At 44.4% G+C, this 19,468-nt stretch overlaps 2 protein-coding genes across 4 annotated transcripts in view; one reads left to right on the top strand and one right to left on the bottom strand.

Moving 5' to 3' along the window:
* LOC103514151 (complement factor H-like) overlaps positions 1–15,029 on the top strand; it is a 29,432-nt gene extending 14,403 nt beyond the window's left edge. For 2 of the 3 annotated variants that reach the window (XM_026827200.1, XM_026827198.1), the window contains 10 exons: positions 16–198; positions 2,498–2,657; positions 4,045–4,160; positions 4,688–4,830; positions 5,158–5,284; positions 6,169–6,328; positions 6,953–7,104; positions 7,845–8,018; positions 8,656–8,835; positions 14,669–15,029. In XM_026827200.1, the coding sequence (XP_026683001.1) occupies positions 16–198; positions 2,498–2,657; positions 4,045–4,160; positions 4,688–4,830; positions 5,158–5,284; positions 6,169–6,328; positions 6,953–7,104; positions 7,845–8,018; positions 8,656–8,835; positions 14,669–14,907 (1,634 nt within the window). In that variant the 3' untranslated portion in view covers positions 14,908–15,029. Of the gene's footprint in view, positions 1–15; positions 199–2,497; positions 2,658–3,171; positions 3,213–4,044; positions 4,161–4,687; positions 4,831–5,157; positions 5,285–6,168; positions 6,329–6,952; positions 7,105–7,844; positions 8,019–8,655; positions 8,836–14,668 lie in introns of all 3 variants that reach the window. The other variant, XM_026827199.1, reaches the window with a different exon arrangement.
* Positions 15,030–17,551: 2,522 nt separating this feature from the next.
* Positions 17,552–19,029, bottom strand: LOC113469460. The gene is made up of 2 exons (XM_026827191.1): positions 18,641–19,029; positions 17,552–17,733 (listed from the first exon to the last, which is right to left on the bottom strand). The coding sequence occupies exons 1-2, from the start codon at positions 18,993–18,995 to the stop codon at positions 17,552–17,554; spliced, it is 537 nt and encodes a 178-aa protein (XP_026682992.1). The 5' UTR covers positions 18,996–19,029.
* Positions 19,030–19,468: the final 439 nt, after the last annotated feature.

Genomic DNA, 19,468 nt, shown 5'->3' with positions numbered 1-19,468 from the left:
TTTTCTCCTCCCCAGCCCCTTGCTCATTGCCGGAGATTTCCAACGGCCACTACACATCCGGATACAGGGCCGGACTCACCATCGGGAACGGATCCACCGTCACTTTCCAGTGTGACAACGAGTACGTGCCTAGTACTTTCGCCCCCATTGAGTGTTTCCTGGGGATACTGCTGCCCCGGAACCCGGGCTGCAAGAGAGGTACGATTTTGGGCGCAAAGTTGAGGGTCTAAACCAGTTATACTCACTATGTTTGGTTATATGAATGGCTAAGAGTTTAGGACTAGCCAAAGTTTAAATGGAGATAGCCATTTTGTTTTTGCTCAACACTAAAGTGAAGTTCGCGACCAATATGAAAGTAGATCTTTTCACGCTCTTTCCAACGATATAGATAACTCAGAAAGTCGATTTTTAGTCCGTCCTTCCTTTATTATTACTAATAAAGAAGAGGACAAAATTTTGTATGATTCCAAACCTAACCTAACCTAACCCAACCTAACCTAACCTAACCCAACTCTTTCCAACGATATAGATAACTCAGAAAGTCGATTTTTAGTCCGTCCTTCCTTTATTATTACTAATAAAGAAGTGGACAAAATTTTGATACCTTCCTCTCTTTCTCTCCCTATCCTTTTTTCTTTCTATCTCCACCTCTCTTTAGGGCTAGCTTCACTCATTTAAAAACAAGTTAAATGTCCACAATTGTCGACGTCGGTAAGCTATCCCTACAGACAAAAAAAAAAAAAAAACTCTGGTATTGAGGCACTACAAAAGAGATGTCCACAATCATGGACATTGGTCATCTATCCATACAAAGAATTTTTTTGCTTGGTAATGAGGAGGATAATAAAAAGTATAGTGGACGGACTATTGTATTCGCTTCGGTGTCGGTCTGTCTGTCTGTCAGTCTGTCCGTCAGTCACTGAATCCTGTCTTCCTTCTCTCTTCGATTTCGGGATGATAAGACCATAGCAGTTACAGTTCCCTCTGTCAAACCTCTTAAAAAAAAACCTGATCTATGTTCTTATCCCTCAGGAAGTACCCGGAAGGTTGGACAAGTGATCCAGGAAGGGATGCTCAGCTGGAGTACCGACTGAGCATATTTCACGCTACTAAGGATGATTCGGGCACTTACACGGGTCAATGGACGGCGCCCAGCTTACCCGAGTGTTTTCCCGGTAAGTTTTGGAACCGAACAAAGTGAGTTCCTGCTTTTGTGGTCTAGTGGTTAAGACGCTCTATTGGTAAGCAGGAAGGCGATGTTTTTTTTTCAAAGGCGTTTGATAGATTTTGATGGATGCCTCGGTAACTTTGTGAAGGTCCATATTGATACCTGTGAAGTTGTTTGACAGAGTTAACAGCAGTTATGTAACTGTAACAAGGGAGGTCTTATTGTCCTGAAGTTGAAGAGACCCAACCTAACTTAACCCAACCCAACCTAACTTAACCCAACCCAACCTAACCTAAACAAATTAGGTAGGTACATAGGTACTGATTTTCTCTAATCACTACGGGCTAAAAAATTCCCGGAGGGACGGACCCTGCTTGTTGGACTTAGTCTGCTCTGCCTTTTACCCATTCATATGATTCAGAAGTAAATGCCATGACCTGAGCTGTTTCCTCCTCCGTCGGCACAAACTTTAGCTATTAAAGCTGAAGTTTTAGACGAGGAGCTCTATGTTAAATGTGCTTGTGAGAGAACTGGTAGGTAGGTATAGCAAATGAAAAAGGGTTGATGAGAAAAGAGAAATACTGAGAACCATAGTGAACAGGAAAAGAAGTTGGCTGGGTCACATCCTAAGAAGAAATTGTCTGCAGAGAAGAATCATGGAAGGAGAGCTGAGAGGAAAGAGATCAATAGGAAGAAAGAGGTTTGGAATGCTGAGAGATGTGCTGAATGGAAGAACGTTTGAACAAATGAAGGAGGACGCCCAAGATCGAGAAAAGTGGAGAACGCCGTGTTGAAACCTGTCCTAGGACAGATCTACATCTATATATATTTTACTCTCAATCGAAGTTCATGTTTTATAAGGTTCCGAATGTGTTGGTTTATTCTCGGGGAGGTAGGCTTATTAGGGGGTGGAAGTTCCACACCTCAGGTGGATTATGATTGGCCTGAGTGTCTTCCAAAGATTTTTTCCTGCGCTCATTGCCGGAGATTTCCAACGGCCACTACACATCCGGATACAGGGCCGGACTCACCATCGGGAACGGATCCACCGTCACTTTCCAATGTGACAACGAGTACGTGCCTAGTACGTTCGCTCCCATTGAGTGTTTCCTGGGGATACTGCTGCCCCGGAACCCGGGCTGCAAGAGAGGTACGATTTTGGGCGCAAAGTTGAGGGTCTAAACCAGTTGTACTCACTATGTTATGTTTGGTTATATGAATATATGAATGGCTAAGAGGCAGAGCGGACCATGTCCAAAAATTATGGTTGGCCTGCGTGTCTTCAAAAGATTTTTTCCTGTACTACGAGTTTTGTGTTGCGTGTTGCAGATCCTCACCTTTACGTAGCCGGCAGTGACATGGTCCGGCGTGGAGAAATAGGCGCCATCGATGATCTGTCCGGACTTAGAGGCTCCTGTAGTCCTCCGAGCAGGGTATCCGGATCTTTGGTCTACAAGAATGGGGTGCTCCTGCAGGATAAGGAGAAGAAGTAAGTTGTTATTTGCATTTCATCTTGCAGAATGTTCCTTAACTTTCAACAATACAATGGAACTTTTCCTGCCTTGAAAGTGCTGGGTTGCGGGTTAGATTTTCAGCCGGGACGTCGGGACGATCTTTATCCTAAACAAATAAGGTCGGGTTGGGTTGGGTTAAGTTAGGTTGGGTTGGGTTAAGTTAGGTTGGGTTGGGTTAAGTTAGGTTGGGTTGGGTTAAACTAACTAATCCAACCCAACCCAACTAATCCAACCCAACCCAACCTAACTTAACCCAACCCAACCTAACTTAACCCAACCCAACCTAACTTAACCCAACCTAACCTAACCCAACCCAACCTAACCTAACCTAACCCAACCCAACCTAACCTAACCCAACCCAACCTAACCTAACCTAACCCAACCTAATCTAACCTAACCTAACCTAATGGAAGTGGAGGTAGCGCCATCGATGATCTGTCCGGACTTAGAGGCTCCTGTAGTCCTCCGAGCAGGGTATCCGGATCTTTGGTCTACAAGAATGGGGTGCTGCTGCAGGATAAGGAGAAGAAGTAAGTTGTTATTTGCATTTCATCTTGCAGAATGTTTCTTAACTTTCAACAATACAATGGAACTTTTCCTGCCTTGAAAGTGCTGGGTTGCGGGTTAGATTTTCAGCCGGGACGATCTTTATCCTAAACAAATAAGGTCCGTTTTAGGAAACGGCTGGCTTTCTCCTATCCTTCTCTCTTCGATTTGACGATAAGATCTCCGTTGTTACAGTTCTCTCTATCAAACCGCTTTTTCTTGTACCTTGGAAGCTCTCATAACGATGTTCCACTCCACTGTAATCAGTAGCGTGTCCTCCACATGGAATCTAGGGAAGCACCACTTTCCTTTCTCTCTACGGTATCTTCTTCTCACTCCCCAAACTTACCACTTACCAAAAGTTATTGGTAAGTGATTATTTAATATTCAAACTGGATTTTAAGACCACCGGCTGATCGGCACTAGTTTTAGGAAACGGCTGGCTTTCTTCTATCCTTCTCTCTTCGATTTTGGGACGATAAAACCTCCGTTGTTACAGTTCCCTCTATCAAACCGCTTTCTTGTACCTTGGAAGCTCTCATAACGACGTTCCACTGTAATCAGTAGTGTGTCCTCCACATGGAATCTAGGGAAGCACCACTTTCCTTTCTCTCTACGGTATCTTCTTCTGACTCCCCAAGCTTACCACTTACCAAAAGTTAGTGGTAATTGATTATTCAACATAGATTTTAAGACCACCGGCTGATCGGCACTGGGTACTGTATATTGCTTAGCTTCCTACCCCTTTTGAAAATCTCACGACACGACACTGACTGTAAGTCATGTCACATTCTTTGCTTTCTGTTTGGTTTTCAGTTTCCCGGACGGCACCGAGGTGACATTCAACTGTGTGGGAAGCATCATGGGGGAGTCCATATCGTGGCGGATCGCCTGTGTGGATGGTCAGTGGATCGGCAGATCTCTTAGCTGCGGTAAGAGCTTTCTTCGAGGACAGTTAGGCCAACCACTCACTATCAGGTCGACCTGACAACAGGTATCCATGATAGTGTGTGTGCGTGTGTGTGCTCATCAGGTGTCAGGTATACCTGATCGTGAATGGCTGGCCTTTTAATCAGTTTAGTTGTCCAGGCCATGAAATTTAGGAACCCAATCTAGAGTTACCAAAAACCAGTCTTAGTAGCTGAGAGGTAGAAGAGGTTGTAGGTTGTAATCCTAAGGGGCTTTTGTAATTAACTAACTCACTCAGAGACAGAGCCCTGGACGAACTTTATCCCAAGTAGATCAGGTTCGTTCCTGGAACGGCTAACTTTCTCACATCCTATCCTATTCTCTCTTTCATTTCGGGACGATAAAACCTTCGCTTAGACTGCTGGGGTAAAAGAACGTTTTAGTATTCTTCAAGCAGGATAAACAAGGTATATTCTATTCCGCTCTAACAGTTCCCTCTATCAAATCTCTTTTATCTTTCTCTAAACCTCTTTAAAATATCTGTTTGCAGAGGACATTCAGAACAGTATTGCGGCCGTAGCCAAGGACAACACGAGTTGTATCTTCGCCAACAATGAACCTAACGTTCTGGGCTATCTTGGAGACAAACAGATCAGAGAGGAGAATGTGGAGTTTGCTGCTGACACTGTGTTGGTAAGTAAGAGGAGAATATACCTTGTTTATCCTGCTGGGATAGGACTGAAAAGTCCCTTTACGCCCACAGTCTAGCCAAGGTCTCCTATATTTTTTGAATTATTATGGGGAACACATCTAATATATAAAAATGAATATTTGTTTGTTTGTGTGTTTGTTCGAACTTTATGCTTGCACTCCCGTGAAGGTTATAGGCTATTTTCCGGTTCGTTTTTGTTAAGCTACGCCGAGCAAGGGGTCTTTTCTGACGAAATTCCTGTATGCGGAGTTCAGTATGTAGGACTATTGCACCCAAACCTCTATCTAACAATATACTTTGCATTTCAGATGTTCCGCTGTATTGACATTGGCAAATACCAGATGACCGGGAGTAAGACAAGGAAGTGTGTCAACGGAGAGTGGGATGGAGATAAAGCCACCTGCTTCGGCCTCAACCAGGAGAATGACTATGCTTGTAAGTGAACCTTCTTCCCCCCTCCTCCTTCTTCTTCCCCTCCTCCTTCTCCTTCTTCTTCCCCTCCTCCTCCTTCCCCTCCTCCTCCTTCTCCTTCTTCTTCTTCTCCTCCTTCTTCTTCTTCTTCTCCTTCTTCTTCTTCTTCTCCTCCTTCTTCTTCCCTCCTCCTTCTCCTTCTTCTCCTCCTCTTCCTTCTTCTTCGACATTGGCAAATACCAGATGACCGGGAGTAAGACAAGGAAGTGTGTCAACGGAGAGTGGGATGGAGATAAAGCCACCTGCTTCGGCCTTAACCAGGAGAATGACTATGCTTGTAAGTGAACCTTCTTCTTCCCCTCCTCCTTCTTCCCCTCCTCCTTCTCCTCCTCTTCTTCTTCCCTTCCTCCTTCTCCTCCTTCTTTTTCTTCTCCTTCTTCTTTGCCTTTTCCCATGTTCAGACGGTGTCGGCGTTTTTCGCCTACCTCTCCTAAAGGAAAAGTCACAAAAGATCTAACCAGGTCACAGTGACATAGGTCGTTTACTATAGCCGATGGCCCTCACTTCTCAATCAGCCCTAGGGTGATTGCTTTTGGGCTGACATTAATTTGATTTTGGCTACACAAATTTTACGAGTGGATGCCCTTCGCATTCAAACTTTGCTATTTTTTCAGCAAGGGAAATTTCAGGTTGGTATTCTGTTTAAAGTCCCCCAAAGTATATTCTATTCTTTTTTTAAGAGGTTTGATAGGTAGAAGGAACTCTGTAATTGCAAGGTCTTACCTTCTGCAAGCGAAGAGAGAAAGAACCTTATCTGCAATTCAACCCACGGCGTAGCGCTTACAAGGCAGACGCGCTACTCTTCAAGCTAACTATGTAGACTGGTTTCTGTTGTTTCTGTTTTCTAGTTGAGAAGCCGCCAACCATTCTGCTGCGGCATCAACTGGGTCCCATCGCTCAGAGCAATGACGGTAAACTCATTGTTTATCCAGGAACTATACTCCATATGGAATGTCTCTGGATACGCCGCTTTGGTACGCCCAAATGGAACATCAGCCACGAGTATAGGTAAGTTAATCTGAACTAAGGCTGGTCTCCGTCACTTTTGATAGAGGAACTGTAGGGCCAGTCACTCACTGTCAGGTAGACCTGCCAGGTACGGCTGAGAAGGTCCGTCTCTCAGGTATACCTGATATCGGATGAGCTTACACTATCAGGTAGACCTGACAAGTACAATCTGAAAAGGTCCGTCTGTCAGGCCTACCTGATACCTGATGAGCACAGACACTATCAGGTAGAACTGACTCTCTCTGGTAGACCTCACATCTGATCAGGTCTACCTGATAGTGAGTGGCTGGCCTAAGGATGATATTTTCCGCCACATTTGATAGAGAAGGAACTGTAATAACTGAGGTCTCAAGTCTTAAGCTGTGTCCACATTAGTCCACAAGTCGATCGACGAGGTGAATCTATGTATGTTGTCGAGGCAGTGTACGGTTTCAGTTGACATCGAGTCGATCCACGGCGTCGACTATGAGTGGACACAGCTTTATGATTACTAAATCAAAGAAGGAAAGAGGGAACAGGTCAGATCGTGCCCCGTTTTTCTACCATTAAACCCTGACATAGCAGTTCCTCTTAAAAAAAAAAAAAAAAAAAAAAAAAAACCTGATCTATGTTCTTATCCCTCAGGAAGTACCCGGAAGGTTGGACAAGTGATCCAGGGAGAGATGCTCAGCTGGAGTATCGACTGAGCATATTTCACGCTACTAAGGATGATTCGGGCACTTACACCTGCATCACACCCACACGACATACGCATTCCATTGAGGTGGTGGTTAAAGGTAAGATACCCAGTGGCAACACATCTCTAAGGGTGTGTCCAAACATAGTCGACCGGTCGTCCATCGACCACCGTCCACTATGTGTGGATGTTCCAAATTTTCGGAGTCTGGCCTACAGTAAAGGAGAAAAATGAGGGGGCCCCTAAATATGGCCCTGGCCCCGAATAGCAGTCAACCATCAGGACCTGTGCTTTTCCTTTGAAAGATGGTAAACCCTTTGTAACCTTCAGTTAGCCAGGCTAGTTAGGGAATTCATAGTATCTGGGGATTCATGTGAATTTATTCTGTACCAAATACATAAGACCTTGTTTAGACTGCGGGAGTAAAAGGACTTTTCAGTCTCATCCTAGCAGTATCAAATGAGGTATATTCTATTCTATTCTAAAAGAAGCACCTGTCCACTATGTGTGGATGTTCCAAATTTTCGGAGTCTGGCCTACAGTAAAGGAGAAAAATGAGGGGGCCCCTAAATATGGCCCTGGCCTCGAATAGCAATCAACCATCAGGACCTGTGCTTTTCCTTTGAAAGATGGTAAACCCTTTGTAACCTTCAGCTAGCCAGGCTAGTTAGGGAATTCATAGTATCTGTATCTGGGGATTCATGTGAATTTATTCTGTACCAAATACATAAGACCTTGTTTAGACTGCGGGAGCAAAAGGACTTTTCAGTCTTATCCTAGCAGTATCAAATGAGGTATATTCTATTCTATTCTAAAAGAAGCACCCTCTTGTGTCCCTAGCGGTTCACTGTCCTCCACTACCGTCTCGCTGGAACCTCATCTACTCCTCCACGGACACCCGTCTCAACACCGAAGTCAACTGCAGCTGCGAACACGGCAACTCCCTCATTGGGGCACCTCAACTCCTGTGTCTGCCGTCTGGGAACTGGAGCTACCCGGTGCCCTCCTGCGAAAGTGAGTGAAACTACCGTACACAAAAAGAGGCTTTAGGTGTAGGAGCAAACAGCCCTAACACAAAGGAGCCAACAGAAAAACAAAAAGCCCCTACGAATCTACCGTACGTAAGAAGCCTACTTTGAGGTTTAGGTGTTGGGGCAGCCCTAAAGGATAGGTTCAGTTTCTAAGAATCTACCATACACAAAGAGCACACTTTGAGGCCTTATTGTGGGGGCAACCAGCCGTGAAGGATGGGTTAAGCTTCTACTAATCACAATCGGAGGTAATGAGATCTGTTCCGTTGAGCTCTTTCAGAACAAATTTCGTAAAAATCCAGACGGAACCCCATCGTATGAGTATATACGTCCTCCGAATTTATAACACAAGCTGTCTCGGCGGAGTTGGTGGTGTAGTGGTCAAGACACTCGCCTGGTGTTCTTCTGATTAGTGAGTTCAATTTCAGCCGAGGTATGGAATTTTGTCCCTTGCTGGAGTCTGACTCTTTAGTCCTATTCAAGCTGTCCGTATAATAATTATGTCTTATTTACGTGTTCCTAAAATCACAAAACATGGAGATTCAATCTTTACTTTTTTCTCTTCAAAGATGTGTTTTTATGTTCCACATACTTACCAGCCTTCACGCCCTTTGTCTCAGGTATCGAGTGTCCAGATCTGAGCAACCTCTCAGACCCCAACCTACGAGCCGCCATCTTGTCTCGCCATGTTGGAGGCCAAGTCCTGTTCAGTTGCACGCAAGGTTTCGGCCTCTCCGGGCCGTCGCAGGCCACTTGTCTGCCCACGGGGGAATGGGCCCAACCCTTTCCTTCTTGTTCGGGTAAGCTATACTATTTCGTAATCTACACGAACATGGAAGAGCCCAGATGTCTCTGGGAGTCCAAAGGGTTTAAACCCGAATTCTTCCAACACCGTGCCAGGTGCCATGCCTATCTCACGGTCACGGAAAGTAAGTAATGTACACAAACTCTTCAATTACTTAACACGAAAGGTCGTGGGTTTATTAACTTTTTATTATTCTTTTTAAATTGTGTATTTAACGGTGCACGTGCCCACCTGAATGATGCATGATGGTTAAAAGATGTTTAGTATGACTTCTAAATTTAGTTATACGAGTATACTATGTACATACGTGCAAAATAACAGAATGCTGTTGATACCTACAGCATTTACTAATTTGTTTTCTTTAGTGACAAATCGAGCGTAGTCTCATAAAGTTGACGAAGGTGTACGAGAATTTGACAACGTGCATAAAGTATGAATGACTGATGACTAACGCGCCCTACTTAAGGTGAGACTGATGGATGAGTTGTCCCGCCATGGAGGTGAACATGTTCTCTTCCATTTCCCTCTGGTTGTCCTGATTACATCGTGTGGAGAGTTTGAGAGACCAGTGCCGGACGGAAGTGGTTCTGAAAGTGGAAATGAATTAGGCAGTGGCGTGTAGCGAGTTTTTCAAAAGGGGAAACTATGAAACCATATACAGCATCTGAATCTGCTGGTGGTCTTAGAATCTGGATTAGCTCAACACCATTTTCGAGAGGAAATTAGAGGGGTGAGAGAAAACCAAAGAGAGCAAAGGAAGCGGTGCTACCCTAACTTCCATAGATAACATGCAACTGACTTAGGTTAAGCAGAAACCTTTGTAGCCGAGTGGGCATCACACAAGCTTTTGTACACCGGAAGTCCTGCTTTCGATCCCCAGTGATTCAGTTTTTTCGGGTTGCACCACTGACATCATCAGTTGAAAAAGATCAATGAATGGGGATTGATCACAAGAGAAGCAGTTCAAGAATCTTCAGCTAAGGGATCAGTAGCCTAAGATAGGCGATTTTCTTACTTGTGCTTATTGGTCCGCGGCTGTTTCACGCCCTTCCCTCCCCTCGCCTGTCCTCCGGCCGCTTTCTTGTCTCCCCTCATCACCTCCTCTTCCCCTTCGCTGCCCGAATCACTTTCCCCCTCCTCTTCATCCTCCTCCATTTCAAGGTCGTTACTATCGTTGTCCGTGCTTGAGTCCTCATCTGTTGAATCGGTGGTGCTGGGCGGTGTCTCATCGGTGAGAGTTTCGGGGGAACTATCGGATCTTTCGGTGCTGCTTGACGGGACGGATTTGATACCTGGGGAAGAGGGAAGGGGTTGGTCAAACTTAATGACTAGGGCCATGCACAATTTGTATCCTTATAAGCCCAGTGGAATTACAATTATTACAAAGGGAGTTTTGTAAAGAAGGGGGTTGGTCAAACTTAATGACTAGGGCCATGCACAATTTGTATCCTTATAAGCCCAGTGGAATTACAATTATTACAAGGGGAGTTTTGTAAGAAGGGGGTTGGTCAAACTTAATGACTAGGGCCATGCACAATTTGTAACCTTATAAGCCCAGTGGAATTACAATTCCACTCAAATATGTTGATGTCACAGTGAACCGAAATGTCCATGTCCTCCAACCTTTGACCTGAGAAACGGATGTGGGGCAGGGAGGAGGTATTAGGTTTGAAACAGGAAGCAGACCAAAATACTGGCCCCCCAACTGAAGCTTCAAATCTAAAGGTCTGATTGACCAAAATTTTCAGTCGGACATTAGTTTTTTTTTAATTTTATTATTATAAGGGTGTATCCATACATAGTCGACCAGCCATATCGATGACGACTGAACCGTCCACACTGCCTCGACAACACAGATTCACCTCGTCGATCGACTATGTTTGGACTCACTTTAAAGAGTTTTGATAGAGGGAACTTCTATAACAACGGAATTCTTATCGCCCCAAAATTGAAGATGGAAGAAAGACAGGATAGAAGAAAGCCAGCCGTTTCCAGAACGAACCTTATCGATATTTACGTTGGTACACGTAACGGAGTAACTCCAGTTCCTTTTCCGACACCGGGAAATACGTTTCGATGATGGTTCCCGAAATGACCATGGTATGCAATAGGGCGAAAACGATCATGATAAGGTTACCACGTCGATAGCAATATTGCACCACACGCCTGTTGGTCGTACAAAACGAGGTCTCCATGAAGCTGACAATTGATTGTAACTCCTTGTAGCGGAAGATGTAAAGGAGATTGTCCACGTAGAAAAGGTAGCCGGATATATCCTCCATGAGGCGCTGAAAGAACTCTGGTAGGTAACGTATTGAGCGAGTGGTAGTTGAGAGGAGATGAGATATGAGGCAAATGATAACGAGAAAGTGGAAACTGAAGAAGTAAACAGTCTTGAGGATGTTCTTCCATTTGATGTCAAATCGGGAGTGGTTGGTCCATCCTATCCATTCGAGAAGTTTTAGGATGGTTCCGACTGAATGAGGATAGACCATCGTTTCCATCACCTTTTCTTATCTTTATTTGAACCACTATTTAGATTGATGGTTGGAATTTTTTTCAATGTTCGCACCTATATGCACATAAATGAGTTCGTTTTGAAAATCGCCCTCAACGAAAACCTTTGATAAAGGCGGAAATTAAGGAATTAACCATGAAAAGTTTGCTTTCGAGAACATCCCTCAACTAACACTAACTCGGTAAAAACTGTGAACTCACGCTTATGAACAAGTGTGTTAATATTGGAGCAATTTGGAGGTAAATGTTCAATTTGACAAGCACGAAATAAAAACTAGAAAAACATTTTTTTTGTATTTCCTTACATTAATATGTTAATTATTGAGGAGTTTGCCAGCACTTGCCCATAAAGCCATTAGTAACTCACCTTAAAACCATATAAAGTAGGTAGGTAACATCGAAGGATTTTGCTGGAATGGAATGTCTTTGGAAATGGGCGGGCGGGAATGGGAGACGGAAAAATTCTTTAGTATGGACGTGATTCAGGAGACGTCGATCGACCTTAGTGTGGACGCGGATTTGGAACTTCGCTTGGTCCGACTTTCCTTTCGACTTACCCAATTCGGGTACTCGGTTGCCCGACTTATCGTTCGTGTCTTTCTTCACCCATCGCATGAGCCACTCAAATATGTTGATGTCACAGTGAACCGAAATGTCCATGTCCTCCAACCTTTGACCTGAGAAACGGATGTGGGGCAGGGAGGAGATATTCGGTTTGAAACAGGAAGACCAAACCAAAATACTGGCCCTCAACTGAAGCTTCAAATCTAAAGGTCTGATTGACCACGCAAGTTACGAACCACTACACTGAGAGGAAGGCGGAAAGGGACGGATCGCAACAGGCGCAGGTTACGAACCACTACCTGACTGAGAGAGGAAGGTGGAAGGTTATCTCAATCAACTCGTTGTCCGGTTCGTGGAATTCAGAGTAGGATTCCGGTTAGAATTCAAACACACAACATCGTGACCAGGGCCAGCTGACGGACGGGGTGAGGACGGTTAACACCTCTAGGAGAAGGAGAGCGGGATTCCCGCCCGGGGCGGACTTTCCTAAACAGATAGTGTTCGAGTTTTTCCAGGCGGAAAAAACTCGAACTTCCGGGCGAGACTTCCGACATGTTTCGTCTTCTCCTGAAGACATTTTCCAGCTGGAATTCTCAAAACCGCTGGCTTTCTTGTTTCTTTGATTTCGGGACGATAAGACCTCATTAGTTCCCTCTATCAAAAACCTCTTAAGAAGGAGGTTTGCTGTAATAACGGAGGGCTTATTGTTCCGAAATCGAAGGGAGGAAGACAGGAAAGGAAAAAAAACAGCCGTTCCGAGAATGAACCTCTGGAGAGCGGGAATCGAACCCTCGGCGAAGCGCTTACAAAGCAGGAGGGATTAACATTGAAGTCAGTTATTCGGTCGGTACGTTATGTTGTTGTTGTTGTTGTTGTTGTAGTTCGACCAGCCATATCGATGTCGACTGAACCGTCCACACTGCCTCGACAACACAGATTCACCTCGTCGATCGACGGCCGGTCGACTATGTTTGGACTTACCTTAAAGAGTTTTGATAGAGGAACTTCTATAAGAACGGAATTCTTATCGCCCCAAAATTGAAGATGGACGAAAGACAGGATAGAAGAAAGCCAGCCGTTTCCAGAACGAACCTTATTTGGGATAAAGTTAGCCCCGGGCGAGAATCGAACAAACTAACTTACCCATAGTGACTTGGGCGAAGTATCCCATCTTTGACACCAGCAACTTCTGCGAGCATCTGAAATCGCGCTTCAAATTCTTCACTTCATCGCACACATGAATTTCCACCTGAGAAGAAAAAGAAAGGAGAAGGAGGAGGGGAAAGTAGAAGAAAAAATTGTTCTCTTCAAACCTCCAATTTTGTTTACTGGTTCTAGGATAGGAGAAAAAAGAGGTTTCATAGAGGCAACTGTAACAACGGAGGTCTTGTTGTTACAAAACTGAACTGTGGAGGACAGGAGAGGAGAAAGTCAGCCGTTCCGTGAACGAATCCTATCTGTTTAGGATGAAGTTCGCCCCAGGAGGAATTCGAATCTGCGACCTAAGGTAAACGCGCTACCCTTCAAACTAACTAGGCTGGCCCTCAACCTTTTTAATGACCTTATTTAATGTTCTCATGTCCCCAACCCCTCCCTGGCACGAGGCAGGATTCTCCAAAAGCAGCTCTTCTACCGGACCACAGACTTTGAATCTTTTGCTGAAGAATTCCCTCACCTCCACATCTTTACCATGTCCAATCCCAGCGGAGGCACCTCCGCTTTTCGTTCTCTCTTCGCTTTGCGGCGTGTTTCCTCTGTGTTTCCGCTTGGAGGCACTGATTTCGCCCGAGTGTTTGCGACCACCGGCGCTCCCCGTGGTGGCTTTCTCGAGACTTTTCTTGATCGGAGGCTGACTGTGATTGGAGGACGCTTGGTTGAACTTGGACGGTGGAATCAGATAGGGAAGGATGGAATCTAGAAGACCTGTATTGGGAAGATAGTGTTATATGAACAAGTGTGTTAATATTGGAGCAATTTGGAGGTAAATGTTCAATTTGACAAGCACGAAATAAAAACTAGAAAAACATTTTTTTGTATTTCCTTACATTAATATGTTAATTATTGAGGAGTTTGCCAGCACTTGCCCATAAAGCCATTAGTAACTAACCTTCTTAGGTATTATTATTTTCTTGTTGGTAATTATGGGTTGAGGGTTCGTCAAACGTTAATAGTGTTACTGACCAAAATGTTTCTCGGGGGTTTTCTGTTCACCGTAATTCCGTGTTTTCTTTACGTTTTCTTCTTCTTTCCTTGCTTTTTCTTCTGCTTTATTAACGTTTGTTTCTTCGCCCTCGTGATAATTATACGGTACGCGACTCACGCACATAATTATCTCACCCCGTACTCTCCATGTTTGATTCTATCCGTCTCTATCGCTAATTGTCTCAACATCAAACACACAACGCTACCGCCATTGATAACAAAACAATCAAAATATTGACATGAAATTTGCAAAAGAAAAAAACAAAGGCTTATTTATTTATTTATGAAGCGTCCCACGTGCGAGCGTCAAGAGTGCCTTCCAATCAGCCCAACGGTGATTGCTTTTGGGCTGACATTTGGTTTTAGCTACAAATTTTACGAGTGGATGCCCTTCGCGCTGAACCTGTACGATTTCTTTAGCAAGGGGAATTTCAGCCTGTTATCCTCCATGTTTAAAGTCCCCCAGCCAGACCTAAAAAAACTCCCCTCAAATCATCTAGAACCCCTCTAACCCTCTAAAACCCTCTTTATCTATCATCCCCCAGGCGTTCAAGCGTGCTCCTACCCGGGTACGGTCATCAACGGCAAGATGTCCGCGGTCAAATTCTACTATTCCATCGGCGAAGAAGTTACTTTCACTTGCTATCCGGACAAAATCATGGAAGGGTCGCCCACCATCCGATGTCTGAAGAATGCCAAGTGGTCCAGCTCGGTCCCTCTGTGTCTGTCTTCGTACTCTCTTCGCCGGAACAACACCAACTTGGGCGCGGCCCCCGCGGGATAAGTCTATTGGAGTCACACGCCGACGTACGCTCAGGCCAGCCACTCACTATCAGGTAGATCTGGGGTGCAATAGTCCTACATAGTGGACTCCGCACACAGGAATTTCGTCAGAAAAGACCCCCATTTCAATGTAATGTAATCAGGTAGACCTGACAGGCGGACCTTTTCAGCCATACCTTCAAAGCGATACTTTCAAAACTGTTAGTATAATGGAAGGACTTGTTCTAAGCTGACAGTCTAAATAAAGCACTCCTAGTACCTCTCAGGTCCACCTGATAGTGTGTGTGCTCCTCAGGTATTAGGTAGACCAGACAGGCGGACCTGAAAGTCAACGGAAAATTACTACAAAAAGGAGCTGTCACAAATAAGCGGGGACTAGTGTTATTAGAGGGTTAAGTTAAACATAAAAAGGAGCTTTCATTTTCGGGCCTTCTAAAAAAATTACTGAGCATACTGAAAAAACGCGTTAGGTGGAACTCGTTTCTCTTGTGTGCTCTACGCCGAAGTAACCCAAATTGACCTGGACTCTGATCACCACAATCCAGATCCGAAGTCCACCGCGCTAACCACTACACAGCAGAGGTACTTTTTTATTTTATTTATTGAGAGTTTTTTACATAGGAAAACTATAATAATCAGAGTCCTTATCCCTGCTGAGGTACTTACTTCTCATGCGAAAACACCAAGTTGCCCGCGGAATCGATACTCATCCGCGCCGGTTTACACGGAATGCGGCCCGCGTACGCAGAGCTGAGCAAACTACCACAGTGGAGGCATCGATACAGGCGGCCCGTGCTGGCCCAGTGGCCGCGGGCCGACACCGGAGGCCACTCGTTGAGGCTGAGGATGAGCTTGCAGAAGAGGCGGGCCCGGATTTTGTCCTTGCGGTCCTCGAGTTCTTCGACTTGGAGGTTGGAAAACTGGAGGGCGATCCTAGGTGAAGAAGAGGGGGTGCTGTGGGTTATGTCGGGCAATCGGGCTACTGTAAGTGGGCCTTTGATGTTAAAGTAATAAAGTGAACGTACATCGAACGAACGTACAGACAAGTTAAGCAAGGTCTGTTACTGTTATTACACTTACCTATTTATTACCTACTGATCACACACACTCACTCCGATGGCTTATTAGGGATATGTGAATCCCGTGCCGACCAGACTGCTTGCCTCCAAAGAACTCTATGTTGTGTCAGCTCCTCCCAGTCGTTCAGTCCCCATCTGTTGCTAACAAAAGGGAGCGGGTTCAATCGCAATCGAGGCTTGAAGAAAAAGAAAAAAAAAAAAAAAAAAAAAAAAAAAAAAAAAAAAAAAAAAAAAAAAAGATGGGGGAAGACCAAACGTAAAAAATGCAAAACTAACTTAAAATTTACTTGGGTAAGAATTAAAACTTAAAACTTACTTGGGTCATTCAGTGACATTCTCAATTCTCATCAAAAATAATTTAACGAGCACTACCTACTATCTATCTAAATACCTGGGGGATATATTTTGGGATATTACCTCGGTATAGGGGGAAAAAATATTGTTGATATCTGTCTCCATGGTAATAGCGTATAGATTTTCCTTATTAGGAGGAGGGGGGAGGGAATAATGGGAAGGGAGATTTTGTGGAAGAACGCCAATTCGGTCCCATGACCTTTTTTCTCAAGGTAGTCGACTACCAATTGGGTCCCGGGTGTCTTAACGCTTACAAGGCAGGCGCGCTCCTTTCTAGCTAACTATTCTGACGGGTTGCTCTTGCGTTTACCCAGCATGAGCAATATCAGCATCTAAATGGGAATTGTTGTGGCTCTTCTCGTCCATCTAATGAGGGACATACTACGATGTTAGATGCATTAAATTGTTGTGGCTCTTCTCGTCCATCTAATGAGGGACATACTACGATGTTAGATGCATAATAATGATTTAATGATCAATCTAATTGATGCAATGAGATTGGATACCTTGTAGGTACATAACTACGAACCTTGTCAGGCCGTATTTAGAGGGGCTCGAGTGGCCCGGCCCCGCTCCCTCGAACTTCATCATTGCTCCTTTACTGTGGGGCGGACTCTGAAATTTTGAGCATCCAATTCCCAACCCTTCACGGTACGTCACTATTGAGACCTTCCCCCCCCCTCAATAAAATCCTGGATGCGGCCCTATACCTGTTATGTACATGGATAATGAGACCGATAGGTAATTATCATTCTGATTGGGCAAGAAAAACTAACAGGCTGATGATAAGTACCTACGCAGTAAAAAAGTGTAAGTGTATCAAATACCTACCTAGGTATACATTCTACAATGCTACATACATTCTTTATTGAGTGAGTAGGAATACCTACCTACCTGTGTGTACAATGTACCTACTCGTACATTAATATGTGGCTAGGTGGGTAGCTAACGCTTTGGTTATGGCGATTGCGTGGCGAAACATCATTCATTCTATCAATCATGTACCTAATCAATTTTATTCAATAAGGTAATTAAAGGGTTAAAAGATGTTTAGTATGACTTCTAAATTTAGTTATACGAGTATACTATGTACATACGTGCAAAATAACAGAATGCTGTTGATTGCGCCCGAAGCGAACGGACGTGCTCCGAGAGCGACCAAGTCGGATCTCTGTACGGGTTAGAGAAATAGGTACTTAATCAGAAGTCAAGTCAACGGTTTCCTCTGTGTTTCCGCTTGGAGGCACTGATTTCGCCCGAGTGTTTGCGACCACCGGCGCTCCCCGTGGTGGCTTTCTCGAGACTTTTCTTGATCGGAGGCTGACTGTGATTGGAGGACGCTTGGTTGAACTTGGACGGTGGAATCAGATAGGGAAGGATGGAATCTAGAAGACCTGTATTGGGAAGATAGTGTTAGCCATTGGCGACTGCACGTTAAACACACCAGTTCTCAATAAATCACTGAAGTTCAGCAACGTTGAGCGTGGTCAACATTCGGATGGATGACTATTTAGGTGGCGACTGCACGTTAAACACACCAGTTCTCAATAAATCACTGAAGTTCAGCAACGTTGAGCGTGGTCAACATCCGGATGGATGACTAGACAATCGTGTGTCACTGCCGTTTCTCGGGGGAAGTATTGTGTCTCTTCTCGTCCATCTGATGCGAGGTATACTACGGGATGTGGCGACTGCACGTTAAACACACCAGTTCTCAATAAATCACTGAAGTTCAGCAACGTTGAGCGTGGTCAACATCCGGATGGATGACTATTTAGGCAATCGTGTGTCACTGCCGTATCTCGGGGGAAGTATTGTGTCTCTCCTCGTCCATCTGATGCGAGGTATACCTCGTAGTATACTACGGGATCGGTATGATACGACACAGACCACATGTGTCTGATGTAGCAGTTGTTTCATTGCAGCCACTCACTATCAGGTAGACCTGAGAGGTGGACCTCTTAAGGTGTACCTATCAGGTCTACCTAATAGTGACTGGCTGGCCTACGCAATAAAAACGGCGATAAAACACTCATCTTTTTGATAAAGAGAGGGAAATAACTTATACACTTCACAGGTAGGTAGGGTTTAATTTTTACTTTGATTTTTCAGACACATTTCGCCGTAGAGGGCATCAGTGTAAAATGCAAAATGCTTTTTCAAAACCAATTTGAAATGTAAAATGTAAATGTACATTTTACATTTTGCATTTTCCATTTTGCGGTTTGCACATCTCTGATCAGTGATAATTGACATCTCATCTTTTTTTTTTAAAAAAATAAATAATTAAAAACACTTTACCTTCGTTGAGAACTTGAGTCAGCTTCAGCTTCAAGCTGAATGGATCCGCACAGTCCCCGCTCGTTTCATTCAGCCCGCTTAGCTGACTGACATCAAACCCTCCGGCAGTGCTGCAACCGCCATTCTCCAGCAGTCCGTTCAGCTTGTACGCGGTGGAGAGGAATTTGAGGAACGACTCCGTGCTCACTTTGTCGACTATTTCTTCGGACATTTCCGTGTTTTTGGGGATGTTGTTGGCACATCTGTTGTTGGTGCCAGTTCCGATGATGGTGTTGGCACATCTGTTGTTGGTGGTAGCTCCAAGAGAGGGGTTTGGATTGGTTAAATCTTTAGGGTCGTTTGTTAGAGTATCCATTATTGGTGCGAACCCTGCTGCCACTTAAAATAAAGCCCTGAAAAAAAAAAAAAGAAAAAGAAAGAAAGAAAAAAAAAAACATTACCTAAATATTTACCCATGTATTTTTTTAGTTTTCCTATAAATTGGCCAAATTTTTCTCCTAATTGGACAAGAATTGAACCCGGGACCTCCACCGAGTGACGCGGAAGATCAGCTTTCTAGGTGTTGTGGTTCTAGAGATAGAGCGATCAGTGTGTGAAATGTGAATGGATCTCGTTCTTATAATATAAGATTTAAAACACCATTATTTACCCTTCCCAATCCACTTCTTAGTTCTTCTGGACTATAACTTGGCTAGTCAATCTTCAAGCTTTGGAGAAACCAGGTTCAAATCATGCTCCTGGTACTCATTGAAGTTTTCTAGAGCCAATCCCTAGTAGGACAAATGCTGGGAGAGAGAGAGAGAGAGAGAGAGAGAGAGAGAGAGAGAG

This window comes from Diaphorina citri, unplaced genomic scaffold (genome assembly GCF_000475195.1).
Source record: "Diaphorina citri unplaced genomic scaffold, Diaci psyllid genome assembly version 1.1 scaffold1091, whole genome shotgun sequence".
NCBI classification, from domain to species: Eukaryota; Metazoa; Arthropoda; class Insecta; order Hemiptera; family Psyllidae; genus Diaphorina; species Diaphorina citri.
This window is presented reverse-complemented; position numbering and strand designations above follow the sequence as displayed.